The sequence below is a fragment of the Atractosteus spatula genome, chromosome 4 (assembly GCF_055471065.1).
Source record: "Atractosteus spatula isolate fAtrSpa1 chromosome 4, fAtrSpa1.hap1, whole genome shotgun sequence".
In the NCBI taxonomy this organism is placed as follows: domain Eukaryota; kingdom Metazoa; phylum Chordata; class Actinopteri; order Semionotiformes; family Lepisosteidae; genus Atractosteus; species Atractosteus spatula.
In genome coordinates this window covers 63,732,694-63,755,508 of record NC_142709.1, presented here as the reverse complement: position 1 = coordinate 63,755,508, position 22,815 = coordinate 63,732,694, and the positions used below count along the sequence as shown (strand labels likewise).

At 40.3% G+C, this 22,815-nt stretch overlaps 1 protein-coding gene across 2 annotated transcripts in view; it reads right to left on the bottom strand.

The window, feature by feature from the left end:
• ryk (receptor like tyrosine kinase) overlaps nt 1-22,815 on the bottom strand; it is a 69,781-nt gene that overhangs the window by 24,662 nt on the left and 22,304 nt on the right. Inside the window, exons 2-8 of one of the 2 annotated variants that reach the window (XM_088913968.1) lie at nt 10,974-11,095; nt 9,856-9,955; nt 9,164-9,295; nt 7,743-7,802; nt 6,549-6,693; nt 5,782-5,882; nt 958-1,041 (exon numbers count right to left, since the gene is read on the bottom strand). In XM_088913968.1, the coding sequence (XP_088770094.1) occupies nt 958-1,041; nt 5,782-5,882; nt 6,549-6,693; nt 7,743-7,802; nt 9,164-9,295; nt 9,856-9,955; nt 10,974-11,095 (744 nt within the window). The remainder of the gene's footprint in view (nt 1-957; nt 1,042-5,781; nt 5,883-6,548; nt 6,694-7,742; nt 7,803-9,163; nt 9,296-9,855; nt 9,956-10,973; nt 11,096-22,815) is intronic. The other variant, XM_088913969.1, reaches the window with a different exon arrangement.

Genomic DNA, 22,815 nt, shown 5'->3' with positions numbered 1-22,815 from the left:
TTTTCCCAAATATTTTCTTTTTGAACTTATACAACGTTTTGTGTTGTTAAATAACAAGTCTGTCAAGTCTTAATTTAGTTTTTTATCATTTTCTGTCCAATGCTAAAACCTCAGAGGAATTTGATATCTTCACCTTTAACTTACAGACAAGATGGCCAACTGGTGGATAAACTGTGACATGCACATGCAGTTTTTTTTTACAGATTAACACTTGTTAATTTACAATTAACAACTGAAAGTTAACTGTTAATTAACTACAATTAACAAGTTGACTTATGTGAATATAAAGTTTCTGAGATACAAACTTCAAAAAGTTCCTGAACTTGTGCGGTGTATTCTTTTCACCAGGAAAGGGGAGGAGTTGGTACCCGGCATTAAATAGGTATTTAATGCCCTCAGTCAAGACAGTCACCTGAGTGTATATCCCAAGTATACAGACTTATGTTATCTAGAAAAGCTTCATTGTGAATATTGCTGATGTCAGGAGTAATGTTGGGTTCACAAAGGAATTTTCCTGGCTTACAAGTTTCCTGAACATATTTCTAAAACCAGTTAGTCTGACAAAGCCATGCCAATGAGCACAGTTATTCACCTATTCCTTGGAACGCTCGCCTTCCCTGACGGAAAAGAATCGGATTCAACCACATTTCCAAGTTTAAAGAAACTCAAAAGTTATAAAAAAAAAAACATCCACAATTAAGCAGAAGAAAAATGAAAGCTCCTGCAGGTAACTGAGCTGTGTGAGAGATCTGCAAACACATAGCAAAGGCCGAAGGGGCAGAACCCAAATTACAGGGTTCACGTCACATGAGGATTAGCCTACATGTCCCGACTCCTGCGCGTGCAGATAAATCACAGCCGGGACGACAACGGCCTGACGAGCCGCGAGGCGACGGCAGCGCTGAAGCAGAGGGTTAGTATTTGGTTGTTCTCCGAGACACTCAAAGATGGACTTACTTTTGGTTTCGTGGGAAGGGGCACCAGAGTTTGGGAAGGAGGCAGCGGCAAGTTGAAGGATGGGAGCAGAACCGGGGTGATTGTCTGATAGCAAGAGGGGGAACAGTAATAAACAAGGCGCTTTAAACCAACTTAGCAAGGTGGAGTTTAATTAAGATATTCAACCAGCTACAACAAAAACAACAACAAAAATCAGTGCAGGAAGATGCAAACACTTGAGAAGGTGCCATTCTTTGCAAAGCTAAGGTTTTTTTTTTTGAATGCACACCTTTTACCTCTGAGCAAAGAGAGGACTGAAGAGACGAGAGGAGGGCATTTGGCCCTCCTAGTCCATTTGTTAATTACTACCGGACAGGATGAATAGGCTCCTCTCGTTTGCAACCTTTCTTAAATTCTGAATCCTTAATGAAACATACACTCATTTACAATGACTAATAAAACACATCTTTCTCCTGGCCGAGCACTTTGAATACTTTTAAGAGACAGACAAGCAGAAACCCTGCCTGCTTGCCATGGACAAGCAGAAACCAAAGTAAAACATCCAGACTTGAACAGCACAACTCTAATACTGTAGACTTTGTAAGAAGGACACAGGCTTAATTCTATGTACCTAGAGTAAATCTTTTCATATATTCTTTACAGAACTAATTATTTTATCATATATCCTCCCAATTTTGAATCATAATTTGTTTTTATGCCTCGGTTTACAATAAAGTACACACAAGTTCCTCAGACCTGTCCAACTATCAGGGCATTCATATTTCAACCCTACAAGCTCGTAAGCAGTATGCAGGAGGCTTAGCATCAAACGGAGGAGAGATTTGCTGATCACATATGTCACTGTGAGCCTGCAAAAGCCTAAGAAGTCACAGATGCCCTGTTTCTCTGGAAACCAAGGGTGCCTTAGCAGACTAATCCAAACCATAATCGCAGCCTGGATAGTGTAGTTTCCCCCTGCACCTGCCCTCAGAGCTAGCATCTTTACTGTTTCAGGTACAAAGTCTTTTATCTTTTAATACGATCATAAAAATGGAACCATTTTTACCAGGGTTTTTCCAAAAGCAAGAGTTCAAAACCAATACACCATACAGCTTTAAAACTTCTCCCTTATAGGTATCACACAGAAGACATTGAGTCCTTCCTCTATGACTCACGTCAACTACTGTGATAGTTCCACAAAATGGGAACAAACCATGAAAATATCAGTGTAACACCAATTTATTATTCTTGAAAATTTTATATTCAAGAAATCCAGAAATTAGACAAAGGATGGCATAAATGTTCATACAGATTTCTTGTCTGTTCCCACTGACTCCATTGTGTTCAAAAGAGGTATGAAAAATCTACATTTAAATCATGGTTTTATTGGCTGCAGAAGTGAAATTGCTGATGGAGATCTATGCTTTTTCATTGTGCATTTTTTTCATTTTAGGTCAGTAGCTCATTAGGCACACCCATGTTTTCATTTACATATTAAGTAGTGAGCAGTTATATTTGCTACTTGTTTGTGGAATATTGTTCCTTCGTAGGAAAAAAAAGAGACCGATCTCAAAAAGCCATGACTTTACACTGCCATCACAAGACTGGAGGTGGCCTGGCTGTCCGATTATAGTTGCCACGACCGACAGAGATTCTGTTGGAGCAATCAGACTGGTCCAGAGAAACCAGGATGCAAGCGCTGTGAGACTCACCACACCAGATCAGGACCACGTGATTTGCAGAACATTTTTTTTTTTTTAGCTGCAGTGGCTACAGCACAAGAAATTCCAATAAAAATAACCTATGCATCAGCAGAATGACTGTAGCTCGCTGTTTGCATGAAAATCATCTGCAGATGACAGTGAAAAGAGGATTTTACTCACTGATGGATACAGTTTTGTCCTTGGCAGTCCCGATGGAAGACAATGTGTGAAGATCATGGGAAATACTTTGCTAATTGTAGCGGCCTTCATGCCAACCGGAGGGGAGATGTTATTAGTTCTGGTCTGTACTTATTCCCCTGTGTCTGTTGGCTTTTGGTCCATCTGGACCTTTAATCACCAGTGCTCATTGGTTCCTGCAACTGCTCTTATTGCTGCTTTTCTTAGACATTTTATTTAGGCCCAAGTGCAGAGCGAAGTCCAAAAGAGGACACAGATCATTCACCAGTGGCAAGTGGCAGATTAGCACACAGTTGTCCAAATCCAGAAGCAGATCAGATCTTTGTATGGTAGGATTGTGTCAACACTCAGAGACGTTGTTCCCGCTATTAACTTTGTTTTCATTTTTTCAGTCTGCCACAGTGTTTCATAGGTCTTCAATGTGTTCACACTTATTGTGATTTTTATAACTACTTTCTGCCGTTTTGTGCATCAGTAGATTTAAGTAATTTAAAATGAACAATGTGCTTTATTTTATCACAAAAAAAACTGAATTTAAAAAGAGAAACACACATTGCAGTATTCATCCCATTTAATCATATTGTGAACAGTATAAAGTATAAAACTGTGACTATAATGTTCTCGTGTTCTACTTTAATTGTGATTTCTCATTTTAGAAAATTGCTTCAATAACAGCTAGTCGCATACAGAATTTCCAACTGATGGTTCAATGGGAAAATATGACAAAATGTTAAGTCAGCTTTAAAAAAATAGCACTGTTTTAAGTTTCACTAGATGGCAGCAAAAGACAGAAATAGCCTAAATCTGTGCTTGGTACTTCTGTTGATTTTCTTGGCTGGAAAAAATGATAAGCTTAAATGAATAATTTTAAAGGGAAAGACAGACCAAGCATACTTCCTGAAAATCAGCCATGGTAGCTCTCATCTTTACACTACAATGTGAAGGTGACAACAGCCTCAGATTAACTCTTGTGTGTTAATCTGAACAAACGTGAATTTGTTCACATAAATGAAAGAAACAGAACAATCAGAGTTGGGAGTTTTTTTGCAATGTTATATTGTTCTGTGGAGTATTTATAAAGAGGCTAAATGTTTTTTTTTACTATAGTAAAAGTGTTATTATATCTGATATGAAATAATTAATAGACGGATACATAAATAACAGCAATCCTGGCAGAACACTTAGTGTCTGTCTAGACAACAGAACAAGATAATGAAAGCTGTCCTCTTGTGATAAAAGAAGACGTTTGTAAATACTACACACAGTATAAAGGATCACTCTTTAAGGAACACAACCCTTGAGAGAGACTTCTCTCTCGAGTTTCAAAAAACAGTAACAGCAGTGACAGCCACAAGCAAAGAATTTTCACTCATTACTGTGACCTTCTGATTCTACTTTAGCTAATAAGATAACGTGTTACCATCTTATTTGGTGAAGGAAATCAATACGTGCATTAAATGTTGGTACCGAAGAGAAAAGAAGACAAAATGCAGGAAGGACTGAAAGTGTTGCTTGTTTCTGCCACACAGAGTGTGAGTTTGTTAAAGGAACCACAGAGGATTTTTTTATGAAAGCTTTTTCTAAAAACGGAGTCTCTGTGGCCATCACAAAGAATCAGTAGCAGTTAAATTCTTTATGTTTCCTTGGCAAAGCCCTTAGCAATATATTAGTGGCTATATTCTTCATTTAACAGCTACTCATGATGTACTGTGTATTGTATTGCAATGAAGCTGGCTTAGACAAAGAAGAATGGTGGCACATCCAGTCATAACACACCTGAAGAAGGCTCCATGGCAGAAAAAACGTTGTTTTCTTTCTTCTCTTTTTTTCAGCATGGAATAAACCTATCACATGTTACATCTACTATATGTCTTAGAAAACAGCATAACAGCTGTTAACAGAGTTAAAATTAACAGCAACAGGTAAAACAGACATTGAGATGTAATTGCGGGATATGCACCTTTCACTGCTTGCCCAATATCCTGTCCAAAATCTCCAAACTGAACTGCAGGATGCTTTGAATCTTAACTGTGGCATGGGCATGTCTCCTGCATTGGCTACAGGGTCTTGGAAAGGTAGTTCTAGCACGAGGATCTACAAAGTTTTCTCTTCATGTGCCTTCAGTTCTCCCAGGCTGCTTCATGAATACTGCACTGCAGCAGGCTGATTCCTACTATACAAGCCCACTCCTTCTAACAGGATGTGACCGAGGAATTACCAATCTCTCTCTACTCATATAGGATCACACACAGAAAACATGCATGCAATCACGCATGCGGCTAAAATTAATTACAACATTTTGACTGGAAAAACAACTGCGTTGCTAAATCACAAAGTGTAGTGGCCAAACAGGACCCAATTTAACGACAGCCGTTTAAGCTCAGGCCTCTCACGTGACATGCTTGATTTTCAAGCAGCACTGTTTGCCCTTTTTCCCCCCATTTAAACATACAATTCAACATTTGTTTCTACACAGGTTGGGAATAAAACATGTCAGAAGATGTTCCTATTACATCCCAACAATAAGAAAAAAAATGAAAATTGCTCTCGTGCGCCATCATTTAGAATGTACAGCACTGAAAAAAAAACAGATCGCTGGAACAAAGCTACAACTACAATTACAAACAAATAAACTTACTTAGGGAGTAAAAATTCTAACGAGGGTTAAGTATTTTTGGGATACAGAATCTTAACACAACGGGTTATGGCCATGTGGCACAACCTATAAGTCATAATGTGGAAACTTAAGTACTGGGATTCTGTAAGAAACGGTTTGATGTGGTTTTTGGATCGTTTAAGCTGCAATACACCAAATATGCAAAATGGACCAAACGACTTCCTCTAGTTTTTATCCTTTCTGATGTTCCGTACTCTAATATTAACACCAGGAAGAGAAACAGATCAACCGCACAAGGAGAGGGGCAGAGCGCAGAGAAGCTCTTACTTGTCACGGGGGTGGCGTTGTTTGGGGTGTCTGCTCTCAGGTACTGTGTGGTCTGCGTGGACGGCTGGGACAGACCTTGGGAGCTGCCACTCTCACTCACGCTGCAGAACAGGACACACAAGGGGTACACGCACACAGTCAGCGCCGCGGCCCATTCCAGCTGCATGCCCACTGCCGAAGTACTGAGGAGGCACCACGCTGGGACGAAGCGTAGCAGGCAGTGTGAATGCACACTGGGTGGACAATGCGGTCTCTCACCTAAGACCCAAGCACGACGTTTTTCTGTCTGTGCTAAAGTAACAGCATACACTGACCTTCACTGTTAACACACAATTAAACGGAGCTTAACGGGATACAAAAACACACTGAAAAGCCTAACTTGTCTGATATCTGAACTTCCACGATGCACTGATATAATCCAATATGTTATGAAAAGTAGACACTAGGTCTGACCTTTTCCTGGAAAACAACAATTTGAACAGACACCTGATTCTATGACGGAACCGTTCATTTTTGACTTTCTTAAAAACAAAATACAGAACACATGGAAGGCTAGCACAGAATACAGGGCCTCAGGGTAGAAAAACCTCGACAAAACAGGTTCATTTCTAAAAGCATGTTTCATGCGGTCCATTTCATAGATCACCTCTTCTTCCTGCAATGAAATTAAATATGAACAAGGGTTCGTGCCGAGATCAGCCTGACCAGCTCACCACAGAATTCCACAGAAATCTCTGTCGCCGCTGAGGCAACGTCAGGCTCCTCACCTGTCATCTAGCTCCACTCTCTTCATGCTGTGCAGGTGCAGCACCGCCAAAATAATGGCAACCAGGAATATGACTGCACAGCAGACCCCCACGCTGATGTAGAACACGCGGGCGGATGTGGTCGGTGTCGCATTGACGCTCTCGTCTGAAAAGCAAGAGTCGTACAAGGTCACTAGTGTACAGAGAGCTCATCTGTCCTGAGCACTGTAAGAGTACAGCTCAGAAATTCCATGTGGTTTCACACTCCATAAGCAAATCCGAATCCGCGCAACGCTTGTTCTACCAGTAAATGTTTGATTTTCCATTCCGACTGTGAAATACCTCGCTTAGGAACAAGGACAGCATACCTGCTGTCAAGGTGTAGCAGATGAAAACATTTGGTAACCGTGCTTCGAAATTCTGGAAAACGTAATTCATGTTAAAAACTACCACACTGTATAAGGCAGAGAGGAAAAAAAAAGAAAAAAGTTCTAAAACTTGAGTTGTTCAGAATTCTTCTAAGGTGTAAAATGTTTTTCGCTTCGTAGGTTGAACACTAAGAAAAATGAGGGAAATACATCTACGACGCATAGCTCGTAAAACATCAACTCTCTTATAGAGTTTGAGATTAAAAAAAAGTAAGCCAGCAGACTGAACTGCACAACCTCAGCCTGATAAGGCACTATAAAGCTTGACACAACATGCTACTCACAGTCAAAACAGTATGCAGTACTAACATATCTTTTGTTTTTCACTTCAATGTCTATTATTTCTTTGGCTAATTATGGCTATACATGTATAACATCTAATTTGGGGGTGTACATTTTATTCTGGCAGGATACTGTATAATCAGCAAGAAGCAATTCCACTTAAGGCTTTGGGATATACTGATTTGTTCCTGCAAGCTTCCAGTCCAGACAATCAGTTCATTCTGTGTCAGCCCAATACATTACAGGAGGCTTTCACGCTACAAACTAAATTCTCTGGTGTCCAGTGATTGAAATCCAATGTCTGCAGCCGATTACATTCACAAATATCATATTATACAAAGAAGACATTCACCGAGACAACCAATTACTGAAATATGCTGGTTCTTAATGCATTAAATACCAAGTCATTTAAAAAAAAAAAAGAAAATTGCAGAGATTCAAAGAAAAGCTCTTCTGAAAAACGAACATGCCGTGTCTACCACAGAGAAAGGACAGATGAACTTACAAACGGGCCTGTTGATGCTCTTGTTGGAATACTGTGGAATCTTTGGTTCCTGCTCAACGCCTACAAATAAGAAACAAAGAATAAACATTGAAGTAATTTTCATTTTGCAGTTTTAGAGACAGAGTAATAGCTATAAACCATGGCATTACATAAAATACCATTTTAGTGACTTTGGCTTCTTAACAATAACCTGCAATGGGAACCTGCCATGAACTTGTTCCTTATTTTGCAAGTCAGATGGTTTCATATTTTAAAGCTTTATTATTAGGACGGGAAACCTACCGTCATCAGAGCTTAACAAATGATCTTATAAAGGATGGACGGACCATCCTTAAAAGGATGGACTCTATGCTCAGCACTTACCAACATATGGAAAAAAGAGAGACAAGTCGCAAGTTATGAACGAAATATCAATGTACTGTTTGTCTTTCGGATGGCATCCGACTAATTACAGGATAGAGCAAATAACCTTGCTCCTTTCAAATAGAGGGACGGGCCAAAATAATCTGATCTAGATAATGCTGGATGTAGACCCAGGTAAGATTTTCTCTCAAGGAAGAGCTCTACCGTGTTTTGTGCTGGACTCTATGTTATTCCTATTCTGTGGAAATGGACTGCGATTGGGAAATAAGAGATTGTTCAAATGAAAGTACACAGGCCCAGGGGTTGTGCCTCTTCAGATCTGGAAGAGACGTGGAGCTGGGAAGCTGCATTACATAGCCAAGACATTTTAATTAGCAATACTGTTGTAAACTGAGAAAATAAATAACACATTTCATTTTTTTCAGGGTATAACACTTTTTCTAAAGGCTTTAAAACTTGTTGAACTGGATGCCTCAGAAGTGGGAAGGAGTAAGTCTAAGGATTTTTTAAAAAGATCTCAAGGATTTTATTGTTGAGATCAAACCTCAGACTATTTTTATCTTAAGAAGAATGAATTCAGATCATCGTTTACAGCCTGTTGCTTAGCAGCAACTAAAACGCCCTTAACAGCACTAATGATTTAATGACGTCTCACTTGAAATGTCTGATTTGTTTTTTAAAACTACTAATTCAGCTCACATGCTGAAAAAAAAGCAAGCAATGAATTTATTGTTGGTCTCCTTCAACGCAGCATAATAAACCAAGCATGATGACCCAGTATAATTATCTGCTGTCCCAAACTGCGAGAGCAGAAGGAAAAACGTGACCGGTGTAGACTTTGTTTTCACCCCTTTCTGCCATGGTGCACCCTTACGACCAGCTATCCAGTGCTTTTATTAAGAAAAACTTTAATAAAAATATACGAGGTAATCTTTTGAGTAAGCGGGTTAAGATTTCTCAAAGATACCTTCAAAGTGATAAACCTTTGTTACACTTCAGAGAATGCGGATACCTGCAGATCTATAAAAAACATCACTTTATCAGCCCTGGAATCTTACGTTGGTAGCACATTTTCCTCCTCTTGAAGTTGAGGACTGTGAAGTTATTGGTGTTAAAGGTCAGGTTGAGTTGCACAGTGAGGATGACTTCAGCATCCACTTTCCCCGAACACAAAAGGTCCACTCGGAAAACTAGGCAGAAGAAAAACAGCTCTAGCCTCCATTCTTACAAGGTGAATGACATGCAGGAACTACAAAAGCAGGTTCCTGCTTTCAATATGGAGAAGAGTATACAGAAAAACAAAATGCATAGATCCCTATTCACCTATTCCATTCATCAAAATATAAAAACAAAACAAATTGGAACAAACTGGAACTAAAATTCCAACTCAGACCCTTGAACAGTCATTTAGTTATGTTCTTTCTCTGAAAGCTCCTTAGAAGGTTTAACATTACCCACAAAGAAAACATCATCATGTGCTAAGCGTTTGTATAACTCTCCCTAGCTAACCAACTATATTATAAAAAATTACAATAAAGATCTACATATCAGGCTAAATTTCGTGTGCAAATTACATTCAAGAGTTGTATGTAGCTTAATGATTCAAGATGTTCCCTGTAATACTGCTGCCAAATCTTTTCCATAATGTCTTCATCTGTATCCGATAATTTTGTTTCATACTGCCTAATTTTCATACGATTACTAGAAACTGCCTCCAAGAAATCAGGAGAAATATCAAGTGTCTGCTGACCTGAGAGGGTCCGAGGTACCTCGCCCTGAGCAGAGATGTTGCTCTGTGGTAGGCTCATGGCTGAGGGATTGTCCACTTGAAACCCAAGCTTATAGTCCACCTGGGGTAAGGACAAAGGCAATTCAAATATTTAAAAACCACTGAAGCACAATAACCAAATCCCCTTTCCCAACACAAAAAGTAGCATGCCAGGAGCACATACCAACATAAAACAGGTATACAGTGGCAGAGGACTACAAACTGAAGATCTGTCTTTACATGCTATGAGATCTACAATGACAAACCGAAGCCTACCTGAGGCCCACACCACATATACTCCTATTAGCTCACAAAATATAATAAAGACTAGTAGTCTAATGTGGGCCTGTGATTAAACTAGACTGTTGGGAAAAGGTAATTTTTAAAAGTAATCTATTACAGTTGCAGGATAAGCATGTAAAGGATTGCTTTTTAAAATTAACAAGAAGCTGGGGGAAATATTTTTAATAGTTATCAGTTATAGTAGTCCTTGTAGTCTCTGTGTGTAGCTATTAGGCAAAGTAACAACCTTTTAACAGCAAATACCAAACATGTTTATTTAAAAAAGTAATCCCTTACAGAAGTAACTAGTAATAGTAATGGATTACTTTTCCACTCTGATCACAAGTTCCAATCTTGCCTCTTGATGGGAGGTTTGTTTGCCTAAAGGTCCACATATTTACAAAACAGAAATCTGCCATTAAACGCTGGAGTTTATCATTCACATCTGGCTGAACGTTTTGATTCACAGTATCTTTGGCATGGGTCACAGTGCGGTAACTTACACCTGGATCACTCAAAGATGAGGCCCAAATCCCAAATGCAGTAACTCTGAAGGTGCATGAATGGAAATGTTATCTTCTGTGCACATCGACCATTTGAAAAGAAAAGCGTGCTATCACTTTTACATGCACTTTCCCATGAAAGAAAACATCATTAAAAAAATACAAGCAGCGCGATGTCTACGGTCACGTAGGCTGTGGATAGAAACGGTAGCACGAGGAGCAGCGGTTCACAAGTGTTCACAGCTCACTTCTCTCTAAAGGAGGAAACCCTGCCCTCCCTCGTGTCGTAAATCAGCCGGCAGCCCCGCACCTCACCTTGCTCTTGGAGTGCCACGTGAAGTGGAGGCTGTTGGTTTCGCTTGGCACTGGCAGGACAAAGGAGAGGGCGTAGTGATTGATAACATCATCCCTCACGTAGTACAACTCGGCATCCAGACCTAGAGGAAAAACAGAAGCAAAGGTTCAGCACGTCCTTCCCAAGCTGGTCCTGCAGCCCCTCATCCCCCTTCCTATCCGATTCCACCATGTTTTTGAATCGAGATAAGACACCGCAACCTCTCCTTTCAAACACCACGCTGTTTACGGGGAAAAAAAACCCTGAGACATCCTTTGTGGTTGCATAACATAGGAATTTATTAAGGCTATACAAATTGCTGAGGTTACAATGTTATCAAGCCACACAACCTTAGTTTTTTTTTTCCAAAATGTGGCAGTATTTATCAAGCACAGTGAATTCTTTTCTTAAAATATTTTGCTCGGCCATTGATGTCGTTGCAATGCTAAGGCCACTGAAAGACTCCGAGCAGCTTCGCAGAAACTCAAGAGACTGAACAGCCACCAGCTCAAACGCTTAATCATTGACATGAACTTGGGTTTCAGCAAGACAAATATTTAGCATTAGGTTCATTGTGCACTTCATCTGCCTTGCTTTGTGAAGTAGTTACATAATCTATACTGTTTTAGGATCAGCAATCTGTTCCTATACATTAGACAATCTATACACAGCATATCACTGTATACAAGAGAAAGAGTCAACTGTGCAACTACATATAGGCTAAAAATTAATATTAATAATAATAATAATAATAATAATTGCTTACACTTATATAGCGCTTTTCTGGACACTCCACTCAAAGCGCTTTACAGGTAATGGGGACTCCCCTCCACCACCACCAGTGTGCAGCATCCACCTGGATGATGCGACGGCAGCCACAGTGCGCCAGAACGCTCACCACACATCAGCTATCAGTGGGGAGGAGAGCAGAGTAATGAAGCCAATTCATAGAGGGGGATTATTAGGAGGCCATGATTAGTAAGGGCCAATTATTACAGATTCAATCTATATCTGAAACTTTAATACCACGTGTGCATCAAGACAAATTATATGAATATATTGTAACCTGAAGCCAAATGCCTGCTGTCTTGATGAAGCACATGATTTTTTCATGCTTCCAATTTTTTAACACACTGAAAAAAAAGTATTTTGAGCAAGTACTGTAATACTTGATTCATTAGAGCAGAATTTCTGACATTCATCTTCTGAACAACTGAATAACTGAAGCATTATAAAAAATAAAGACAAAACATGATGAATGGAAGGTAAAACACCTGCTCTTTGAAAGAATGTGGCTTGATCCCATTAATCAGATAAATGAAGGTGGAATCCTATTATATTCCCATCAAAGGGAAACTGTGATTCCAGAACACTGAAAACATACCGGTTCTCTCCTGAGCTCTCAAAGAGATAAAAGCTGCCTGACGAACCTTTCAGGAAAAACACTGTACAGGGCATCTCCTAACATCAGCCCTGCATGTGTATTAATCTTCATAAACCATGTTCAAAGCTTTTAAAAACGATCAGGGAATTTCCCACCTAATTGCCTGTAGGCAATTATTTTAAAAGGACTAATAGATTTCTTTTTAAGTTTCTACAAGTGAAAACATCAATAGAAACTCTAAGAAGCTGTCAGGCATTTTGAAAGCAATCAGTACTGAACACCTTCAAAGGCATGAGGAGGCTCTGGTGTTTTTATAAACACAGGTACTGCCCGCCTTTCAGGGTAGATGAAATCCTAAACCACATTGGTAAAAAATGCTTTACTTTAAGTACATAACACCGTATGTAGTACAAACCTTCAGATTTATGTTAAAGATCCCGATAAATCACATGCACATTTAGCAGTATTTCTGGTAACGATCTCAAGATGGCCATGTACAACATTTACCCAATCACTGTACTTCTCAGAGTCAAACGAGCTACATTTCCTTTTGCTGGGGAATTCAGATTTCTTCTGGGAACTGTTAACACACACAAAGCAGACAGAAGACTCATGACATGGACTGATGTATCGCAGAGGACTAGCCATGACTTTTCACATTCCTTCAGTGTCCCGTCATTTAAAAAAAAAAAGTTATTTTTTGGCCTAGGACATTCCAGCTCCGCACAAGAAAGAGTACGGGGAGCTCAAGGAGTGCACCATTACTTGCAAATGACAGCCGCCCCCCCAACCCCCTTCCAAAACTCTTGATTTAATTAATCGCCTACCTCATGTTCTGCTTGGCATGGCTGTTTTTCTCCATCTCCGCTCAATGGAATCGCCAAAGCTTTGATATTAATTGAGTTTAGAAGGAGGGGCAAACAGTGAAGGGCTGCAATGCGAGATTCTGAGAGGGAACAACTTACTCTCCATTTCTCGTTTCAATCTTGCCAAACCCTTAACATTGCAATGAAGTAAAGTACATGAGGAAAACCCGAAAAATCTCCAAATATTCAAACTAATTAAGAGCAACAGCTAAATCCCTGGAAGCCGCAGGGTGAGATTCACGTCGCTGATAATTGATTGTGCCGGTAGCGCCCCTCAGGTCTCACCCCAGGTCCTCGTCAATCTGCACTGCTCGTTAATTCTGCCTGTGTCGCTGCCCCAGCCCCTATCACCACTCGGCTATCAGCTTTCCAAAAGCAGCAAAGGTCAGCCTTTTCACAAAGTAGAGACGCAGTGCAGAGAGTGACCCCACACCAGGAGCTGAGCTCCCCCCTTAGAGAAAGGGCAGCCTTTTCATACTTTCTCGATACCCGGGTTCCTGACAAATTATCATGGGATTGGTAAAAACGCATTTACAGAGCTCCTCAAGATTTTATCTGAGGCAGAAGTACATTGCTTAAGTTTGACTACATGATCATGAAATCCAAAATAAACTGCAGTCAAGAACCAATTCTGATGACCTGAGCTTTCTTTTCAATTTCTGACTTTTCGCAGGATGTTTTTTTAACAAGCTGTTGCCAGAAAAAACTATATTACAGCTACTAATATCGCTCACTTATGCAGACAAAGGATAGGTATTAGTTTTGAACTTTTAAAGACCATTTTAATTCTTCTCACTTCAGTTGTTAAAAAAATTGGCTTGCACCACATAAATTTAAAAATGTCTTTTAAACACTTCCAATCCTTAAACCTGCACTGACATCTCAATTTGAGTGCCATAGGTTTCAAATTTCCGCCTCCTTCTGAGCTAAGCAGCAGAGCAGGATACAGTATCCATGCAGGCCAAGCCTCGTGGTAATTAAAGAACTGCAAGCAGAATCTAATCCTGATCACTTTCCTATTGTGCACTTTTGCCACCTCATTTACAGGCAGAACCTGAAATAAAGGAGCCATTATCCTGGAGCTAACTGTGTGAGATCAGATATCATTCTATACAGCCCCGGTGCTGAAGCTCTTCAGTTTAAAGCCAATCAAGCACAATCATTAGACCTGTCCTTGAGCTGTTGAGCACAGGAAAACCACTCATTTCAGAGGCGCTGCATACATGAAGCAACCTGCACTTCACTTGTAGACACAGCAGTTTCCTTAACTGTACACCTACATGAGGACTCTGGAGGGAGTTCCAGAACAACAGCAGGGCCGGGTATTTCCCCTCCCATATTCAATAATACAGGACCAATCCACCCATTATTAGAAAGCTAATGCACAATGTGGGATCACACCCTGGAACAGCAAAAAACAACCAAGTAATATACATTCAAAACCTTCACTGCCATTGTTTGCCACTGCTTTTTTTAGGCAACAGTGCTCTCGAAAAACATTTTAAATTCTTCTGAAATCCTTTGTGTCTCTAACCCATCCCTCTCTAATTTTCCATTCTCGTCTGCTCGTTTCTTTGTAGTGGGAAACTCCCAAAGTGTCCCGAAAGCCGCTTTCTCGCTTTGTCATTTTCTGTCATTTATAAACCAGAATTTGTTCTGTCCTTTATAATTAAAGGCTGAGGGACAACCGACACTAGTAGTTAAAAAAAAAATACACAGTGAACGTATAAAACTGCCTCACACCACTGAGACCATACCACATTAAGAAATGGAATTTCTCTTTACAAGACTTGACCAAAACATTGAAACACTACAGGCATTGTTTGTTCGACCATGTGGCCTAAGGAACATTTGGTGTTTTAGGCACTGCCAGCTTACTAGAAGAAGAAACCGTTTCAGCAGCTTAAAGAGAAAACTGCAGTGAAAAGCCAGCCGATGCCAGCTGATGTTCTAGCACGGGCACCAAGAGTAAAGCAACAGCCTTGCAGGGCGCCAACTGCCCCTCTCGGCCTCATCAGAAGAGATTGAGGCGAACCGTCTGCCAGCGCATCCCTGTTTTGTGTCGCTTCTCTGCAGACTGTAATTCCCTCCGATGACTGCCTGCATGGTAACAGGGCAGTCGTGTACGGTCTGTCCCACCTCGCGCCGTACACGACCAGGATAGGCTCCAGACAGCCTCACCCCCTGACAACGACAAGACAACAGTTCTGACAACAGTGTGGAGGAGTGGCTAGGGCTCTGGACTTGAAGCTGGAAATCCCAGCAAAGAAACAAATCCTGGGGAGGAACACCTTCAATCAAGTACTTCACTTACAAAGGTTGTGTAAATGGGTAAGAGCACAAGTTACTTCAGCTGTAGCTAAAAACTAAATGATTTAAATCCTCACACTACTTGGAGCACATACCACACAAAGAAACAATTTCTCTTTACAAGCCTTGAGCAAAACAGTGGATGGATGACTGCATGACAACACTCCTTGGAGACACTGAACAGAAGGTGGCAGCATTGCAAATCATGCCACAGTAGTCAACATGCTGTAACTCTCAGCTTTCAACCTCCATTCTTTACATACCCAGACATTTATTAAAAATAAGCCCCATCGCTTAGCTTAACAACTGTAATAAAAATTCTGCCTTACAAAACACAAAAGACATAGCCATTGGTCATCACAAACCCCGGAGCTCCCCAGACTGCAGAGACTAGGAGAATATATCGATATTTCCCGTTGAAAAAAAATCTGTGCACTGATCCTTTCAGAGCTAAATTAGGGGCTTGCAGCATTCAAAGCAAACCTATACAGTACAGCTGTTAACATGAATACCTGCTGTATCAATCAAACTAAACAGAACAAATAAAACTTTACGTTATGTTATTACACATTACTGTTATTGTTATTGTGTTACTGTCTATTGTCTTATCTTCTGTCCTATTTATATACTGCACCTGAGTGACTAATGAGAAACACTTTTCATTGTACTATGCACCTGTGTAAGTATAATGACAATAAAGTTGAATTGAATTGAAAGTTGAATTGAAAACTTTAAACAAAAAATAAGCTGTATCATTAAGCACATGCTAAATCATTAAGCCCTTATTTTTCAGATGTTTTGAGAGGATCACTGTACATTATTAACCAGCTATATATATTTTTGATGCATGACATAGAATTGATTTCCAAAGATCATGAAGAAATATTGCCAAGAACGTAAACAATTAATTACATTAATTTCTATTTGAGTAGTCTCATCTACCTGTTAGGTGAAGGTGCGCAACATTGACTGGTGTAGCATTTCAAGAATAAAGCTTTAAATATTTAAATATTCAACTTGTTGCATATAGAAGCCAAGATAGATTATGGAAGCAAATAGTAGGATTCTAGACATGTCAGCAAAAACAAAGATATTATTGAGTCCTTATTTTACTTGACTTAATGCCTATGTATAGAAACAAAGACATCATTGAAAATCTTCATTTGTGCTCAACTACTACACAAGCTGTTTAACTGAAGGACAGCATGACTAAGTTTGGAACGGGACAGGGTTGGCTGTTTTCTTTGGATCTAGCTTATGAATCAGAAAGATTAATGTCTTCCAAAGAAAAACTCTAATTTTTCAAAATCTAGAAAAGCCAAGAATGTCTGCTGGAAGTCCATGCTTACAAATGCCACAAATCACATGACAGGAACCCAGATTAACTTCCTGCATTGACGTTGAATCAGCACAGTTCTCCCAACTACCACTTCATTGCAGTCAAGATCAACTGGAGAGACAAAGAGACTGAGCCCAAAGAATGTATCTACTTTAAATAAAAACTAAAGCACAACCAGTACCATGTAGCATGCGTTTCCTTTCCATTTGTAATATGAATTGGCTTCATTACTCTGCTCTCCTCCCCACTGATGGCTGATGTGTGGTGAGCGTACTGGTGCACTATGGCTGCCATTGCATCATTCAGGTGGATGCTGTACATTGGTGGTGGTGGAGGGGAGTCCCCATTACCTGTAAAGTGCTTTGAGAGAAGCGATAGGTATAAGAAAGTATTATTATTGTTATTATTAAACAGTGCAGCCGCTCTGAAATCAGTCCAGAGAAGAGTGACCAGAGTTTAAAGGGATATCCTACACTGAGTCTTGAACAGAGAAGACTATGAGAGGATTTCATTCAAGTCATCAAAGATACTGACAAAGCCAACTCAATATACTGCTCCAGTATCACCAGTCCAAGCCGAACCAGGGGACACCACAGAGAAGCGCACTGAAAAGGCAGAACAGGGTGTACTTTTTTTTTTTTGCTCAAAGGGAGTCTGGAACAGGCTGCCCAGCTATGCTGTCAAAGCTGATGCTCTGGTTTCTCTCAAGAAAAGGCTGGATGAGATTCTTGAATTGACTACCTACTAGCAACCAGAAGAGCTAGGTGGGCCAAATGACCTCCTCTCGTTTGTAACCTTTATGCTCTTACGAAACATTTTTGGACATTAGACCCAGAAACTAGACCAAGTTTCTACTCATCCAAAAAAAACAAGAACAAAAAACGTACTGTAATGAGGCACTGTTCGATACAGAGATATAGTGTACATCCAGCAATGCTGGTCTGGACAGACTAGAACAGAACAAACAGCTCAATGGATGTGCAATGATACTAGTATCACTGCAAAGAGTACTTTCATAAGAAAATTAACACTATACAGTTTACTTAGTAACTAATATAGCCCTCATAATACTACCACATTTTTAGGACCAGAGGGATAAGAACCCCCTGCATCCTGCAATTACCAGTTATACCATACAACCTTAATTAACTCAGATAACATTTGGTCATTTCAAATGCATAGCAAATTTCACTAAAAAGGAGTTGAACAGTGGAAATATACATCTTTTTTTAATTGTTAAAATAAATGTGTTAAAACTGCTCTGTTTGAAAGAAACGGTTGGGCAACAAATTTAGACGAAACTATCACAATGGCACACAAGCTAAGATAAGCTTTTCTAACAGGAATATAATGCGATAACTCTAACAGCAACCAGGAAAACAGGAATAAATAATTCCAACCCAGCTCTTCAGATAATGGCAGTTCTCTCCTACATGAGGAGAGATAAAAAGGAACCGGCACAGCCCCTGAAGGAGTAGGCTCTTCTCCACAAAAGCCTCAGATCAGATTCAACCACTGCTCTTAATAACAACAGCTTCTCAAAGCTTTAGAGTCCTTTTGTCCCACAGCAGGTCCTATTCTTACAGCCACTCACTCGTCCACAGAAACACCGCAGTTAGCGACAGTTTAATTTTGTGAAGACAAAATTAATGCAAATTGGACATTAACCTGAAGAAAAGGAATTAAGATTCAGTTCCAGCGCATCACTAACAGCTCCAGAGCCTGTTACTCCACACAAGCCCTTTAGCTAAGTGATTCGCCATTGTCTGCGCCTGGGCTGCATACTACCAGGAAAGCATTTTTGTTTAGCAATGACACAAATACACTACGATTTTAATAATAAACTATTTTCTATAGCGCCTTTAAAGGTGGCTTCTCAAAGCGCTTTACAGAATGACAACAACAATAAATAAAAAGAAAACACAAGATAAAACACAGTTACAATATACAGAGGAGACCGTGAATGGTGGTAACTAAGAAAAGCAGAGGGGTGAAGAATGGAACCAGTTATTTAAAAATAACAAATGTAAAAAAAAGACATCCATTCACATGTTCTTCAATTTAATTTAAATGAGGTTTTTTCAGTGCTCACTTGCGTCGTCTCTTTTAGCTTCAGTCATTCCGCTCCTGCACTAATTTGGGTTCGATTATTCTGAACAGATTTCATAAATACACCAATGAAAACTCGTGTTCACAACCCAAAAAAAAATCACACAGAACCCTCAAGGCAGATCACAGCAGCTTTTTTTCCTTCAACAAAAAAAAAATGATCAAGGGTTCAGTCAGGACCGCAGATGGACACTTTTGAAAGGAATAATGTGAGCTTGTGGAATTTTGGGGTAAATACAAAAAAAATCTATGAGAGGAACGTTTTGTGGAAAAACAAAGGAGCCTATTGAAGGTGGAACGGCTTGCTTAACCAAATCTTAAGATAATGTGCTGGGAGTTGAATAAAGGACACTGAAGAATGGAGCTCCCATTTGAATTGGAAGCTCTGAGAGCTGAATGGCAGGAACCTTTTGTTTAAGGACAAAATGTGTTTCAATGAAAGGAAAGCTGAAAGCAATTGATGATTATCATTCCAGAACAGATAGGATTTTTTTTTTTACCTTTTTTTCCTGACCTGCTTTCAGCTCAACATCACACTTTTTTTTGTGTGTGGAGTATTTAGATTCTCTATGGGCACTTTTATAGTTAAAATAAGTATAATGGCTGGTTTACTACTTTACTGTTTAGAGCTCCATCGTTCGTTTCTCTTAAAAATCTGCAGTCTAGCAGTTAATGACGGTCTTGAATGAAAGGACACCGAATTTTAAAAATATGATGAAATAACTAGGGGGTGATGTGTAGCCTTAGGAAATTCTACTTTTATATTTTGTAGTATTAAAGATAGTTTTATCATTCTGATACACATCACTAATTTCATTATATCAGTGTAGTCTTTATTCTTTATTACGTATTGATCTCACACGACACTCGGTTGGGGTTGAAAGGAATCTATAAATAATAAAGTGATTGTATGTTGAAAAAGCATAGTTTTTTTAGCATTTCCTTTGATTCCATACACAGTTTCTGTGTATACGCCGAGAGTATCTGTTAAAGATAGTAAAGGCTATTCAGCTCCTGCTTTTTAATCTAGGAAGTACCTGCTCATCTACTTCTATTTATTGACCCTAAAATCTAAGGAATGGCTTCAAATGTAAAATCGAATGCTGCGAATCTTTAAATGACAGGCAACTTTCATTAGCCAGCTGTACTTTTGGGAGTGCTGAAAATCTCACCCAAACTCCAGCATGTTAAAGCATAATGGCGGAAACTGCCCCTGATGAACAATGTCTTCAGGGGCCAGCCAACTCTTTGGTAAAAGGTTCAGATTCGGGCCATTTTCAATTGCAGTTGGAGGCTGCAGTCAGTGATCCTCTTTCTCCCTCAGCCTCCCTATTTCTGCACTGTCAGCCAGGGCCTGTTACAAAGGCGACCTCTTGATGTACCACAAACAGCAAGTGAGAGAGCCCTACTCAGCCTCTGGGAGACCTCTGTTTCCAGGGAGCCTTACCTGGGGGTCTCTTATTTCCTAGGGCTCAGGGCCTCTCAGGGACCAGGCTCTGGACCAGGGACCACAGCCTTTCTTCAGCTGCATGGATAACCAGAGAGGCAAAGCTGCGCAGGGGCAGTGCCCACCGCCTCTCTCCTACCCGGGGACTGGGAGAATGGGAGACTGGGAGCAAGCCTGCTGCCGGTGCCCAGCAGCGCTCTCTGTACAAAGGCCACAACCTTTACAACACGGCTTCTCACCGCCCCAGGGCCTGGAAGGGTGAGACAAACTGATCCTGTAATAACACAACAGAGGCTACAACAAGAGCAGCCTCACTGACTTCGGTTTATTTGTTTCACAGGCTGGCAGCAAGCTCATTCAGCATCTTGCAGCAACCCAGCATGAGTGAGGCAGCAGGTAATGGAGGGCAATTAAGTGAACAATAGATTCCTGCAAACCAGACGACACAGTGGCCCTCCAGGACCAGAAGTGATTGTCACTGGCATAATGAGAGATGACAGAGTGATTTCACCAGGAGAACCTATCCACAAACAAGCCTGGGACGAGCAGTTATTTAATACTGGGGGAGGAGCCAAAAGGCTCCCCCCTGGGGAAGCTAAACGATGACACCCTCCCCCCTCCTCGCCCCATCCCAGCTACTGCTCTTCCACAGGCCACTGCTGAAAGGCATTTCACTGCCTGCAACCACTGGCACCCTGTGGAGTCCCAAGTGTGACTGCTTAACCACCTCTCCATGAGGAAGCAGCACTTTATGGTCTCCCTTCAGTGCAATAAGGTGGCTTGTAGGCAGCATTCCTGACAAGACTCCCTGAAAAGTCACCGACAATACTGACAGAAAAAGAGATTGACACCATGCAATCCCACCTGGATCTTCATACAACCATTCCAATTTCAAGACACTGGAAGTGGTGCTGGTTAGTAATTAAGTTAATACAGAGAAAAAGCAAGATGGCCAAGAAAACCCATCACTACTTTACCGAAAAACATCAACTGCTCTGCTCTGACTTCACAGGAACATGTGCAGTTCTACACAGGGAAACCGACTCCCCTGAAATCCTATTTTAAAAATCAGTTTACTTCCCAGGCTGGAGAAATCTTTGATAAACTATGCTATATTACATGCAAAATGAAATACAAGATAAAAGATGAAAAATGCCATGAGGTCATTTATTCTAAGATACTACTACAAATAAAGATCATATTGGTAGTTGCCCTGAAAACATAAATACCAGAAATCAAAACGGGGTTTCTCAAGGGTCAATTGTGGTTTAGAGCTGATTTAAACCTATTTAAAAATACCACACATATACCGTAATCCCTTTTCATTATTTTGTAATGAAAAATATTTCTAGAGCTTGCACATCGTGCTTAACGAGGGGTACTGTACAGATTAATAAGTTGTTTTCAGCTAGACAATCTCTAAATGTCTTCTACAGATGCATTCTGTAACTCACTTCACTCTTCTGAGTGACTGCATTTCCAGCAAAAATATCCATTTTTCCAAAAATATCCACTGGTTTTAATCTATGAGAAGATTGTGGTGTTTTGTTTTTATACTCCATGAAATCTGGCAATAATAACAGACTTCTTTGCTGTGCTACTCTCAATACTGGCGCTCTCCAAACCTGAAGCAAGGGTACTGAACTGTAACAGAGAACAAAGCTGCCCCCCCCAGCACATTCTGGAAAAACTGGATACGTTCTGACCATTTTCTTTCTGCTCAGTTCAGAAAAGATGGAGACGCTAGCGAGTTTACTTAGAATTCAGTGTCTGAAAGCTAAAGAAAAAAAAAACTGCTGTGAAGTTTTGTTGAGCAGTAAGCTGGCCTCAAAACCAATTTCGGGATCTTTCGTTTTCTAGTAACTAGTCGTACTCTCAGCTTTCATTCTGACCTCCCTTGTTACTGGTCTGCACACAAGGATTTCGCTAATTTCAGGAGACATCCACCCAAATTGTTCACTGGCTTCCCACAATGTTTACATTAAGACTGCTCTCTGAAAAGGCTAATAAGATTCCTTGTGCATGCCTTCGAAGGCAGTTCGGGAGTCTTGCAACGTGCTGGGTGATACAGGCATTGTTATGACTAGATGGAACACCGAAGGGAAGTCCCGCAGGGCCTGGGGCCTACAATCACTCCCCAGGTCACTAATTAACGTGTGCTGAGCCTAGCAAGCAGAATTCAGCTACTCCATTCCTGAATGAAGGCTGACTGATGTCTGCTGCCTATGCTGACCCGAAACCTTACAATGCTCACCTTGGACAATAAATCTTGTCGCCTGAGTGTTAAAGGATGCGTTAAAGAATTTAGGTGAAGAGTTTAAGTTGCTGTACTTTGTCTTTTCTAGGAAACTCTTGATGGATATTAATG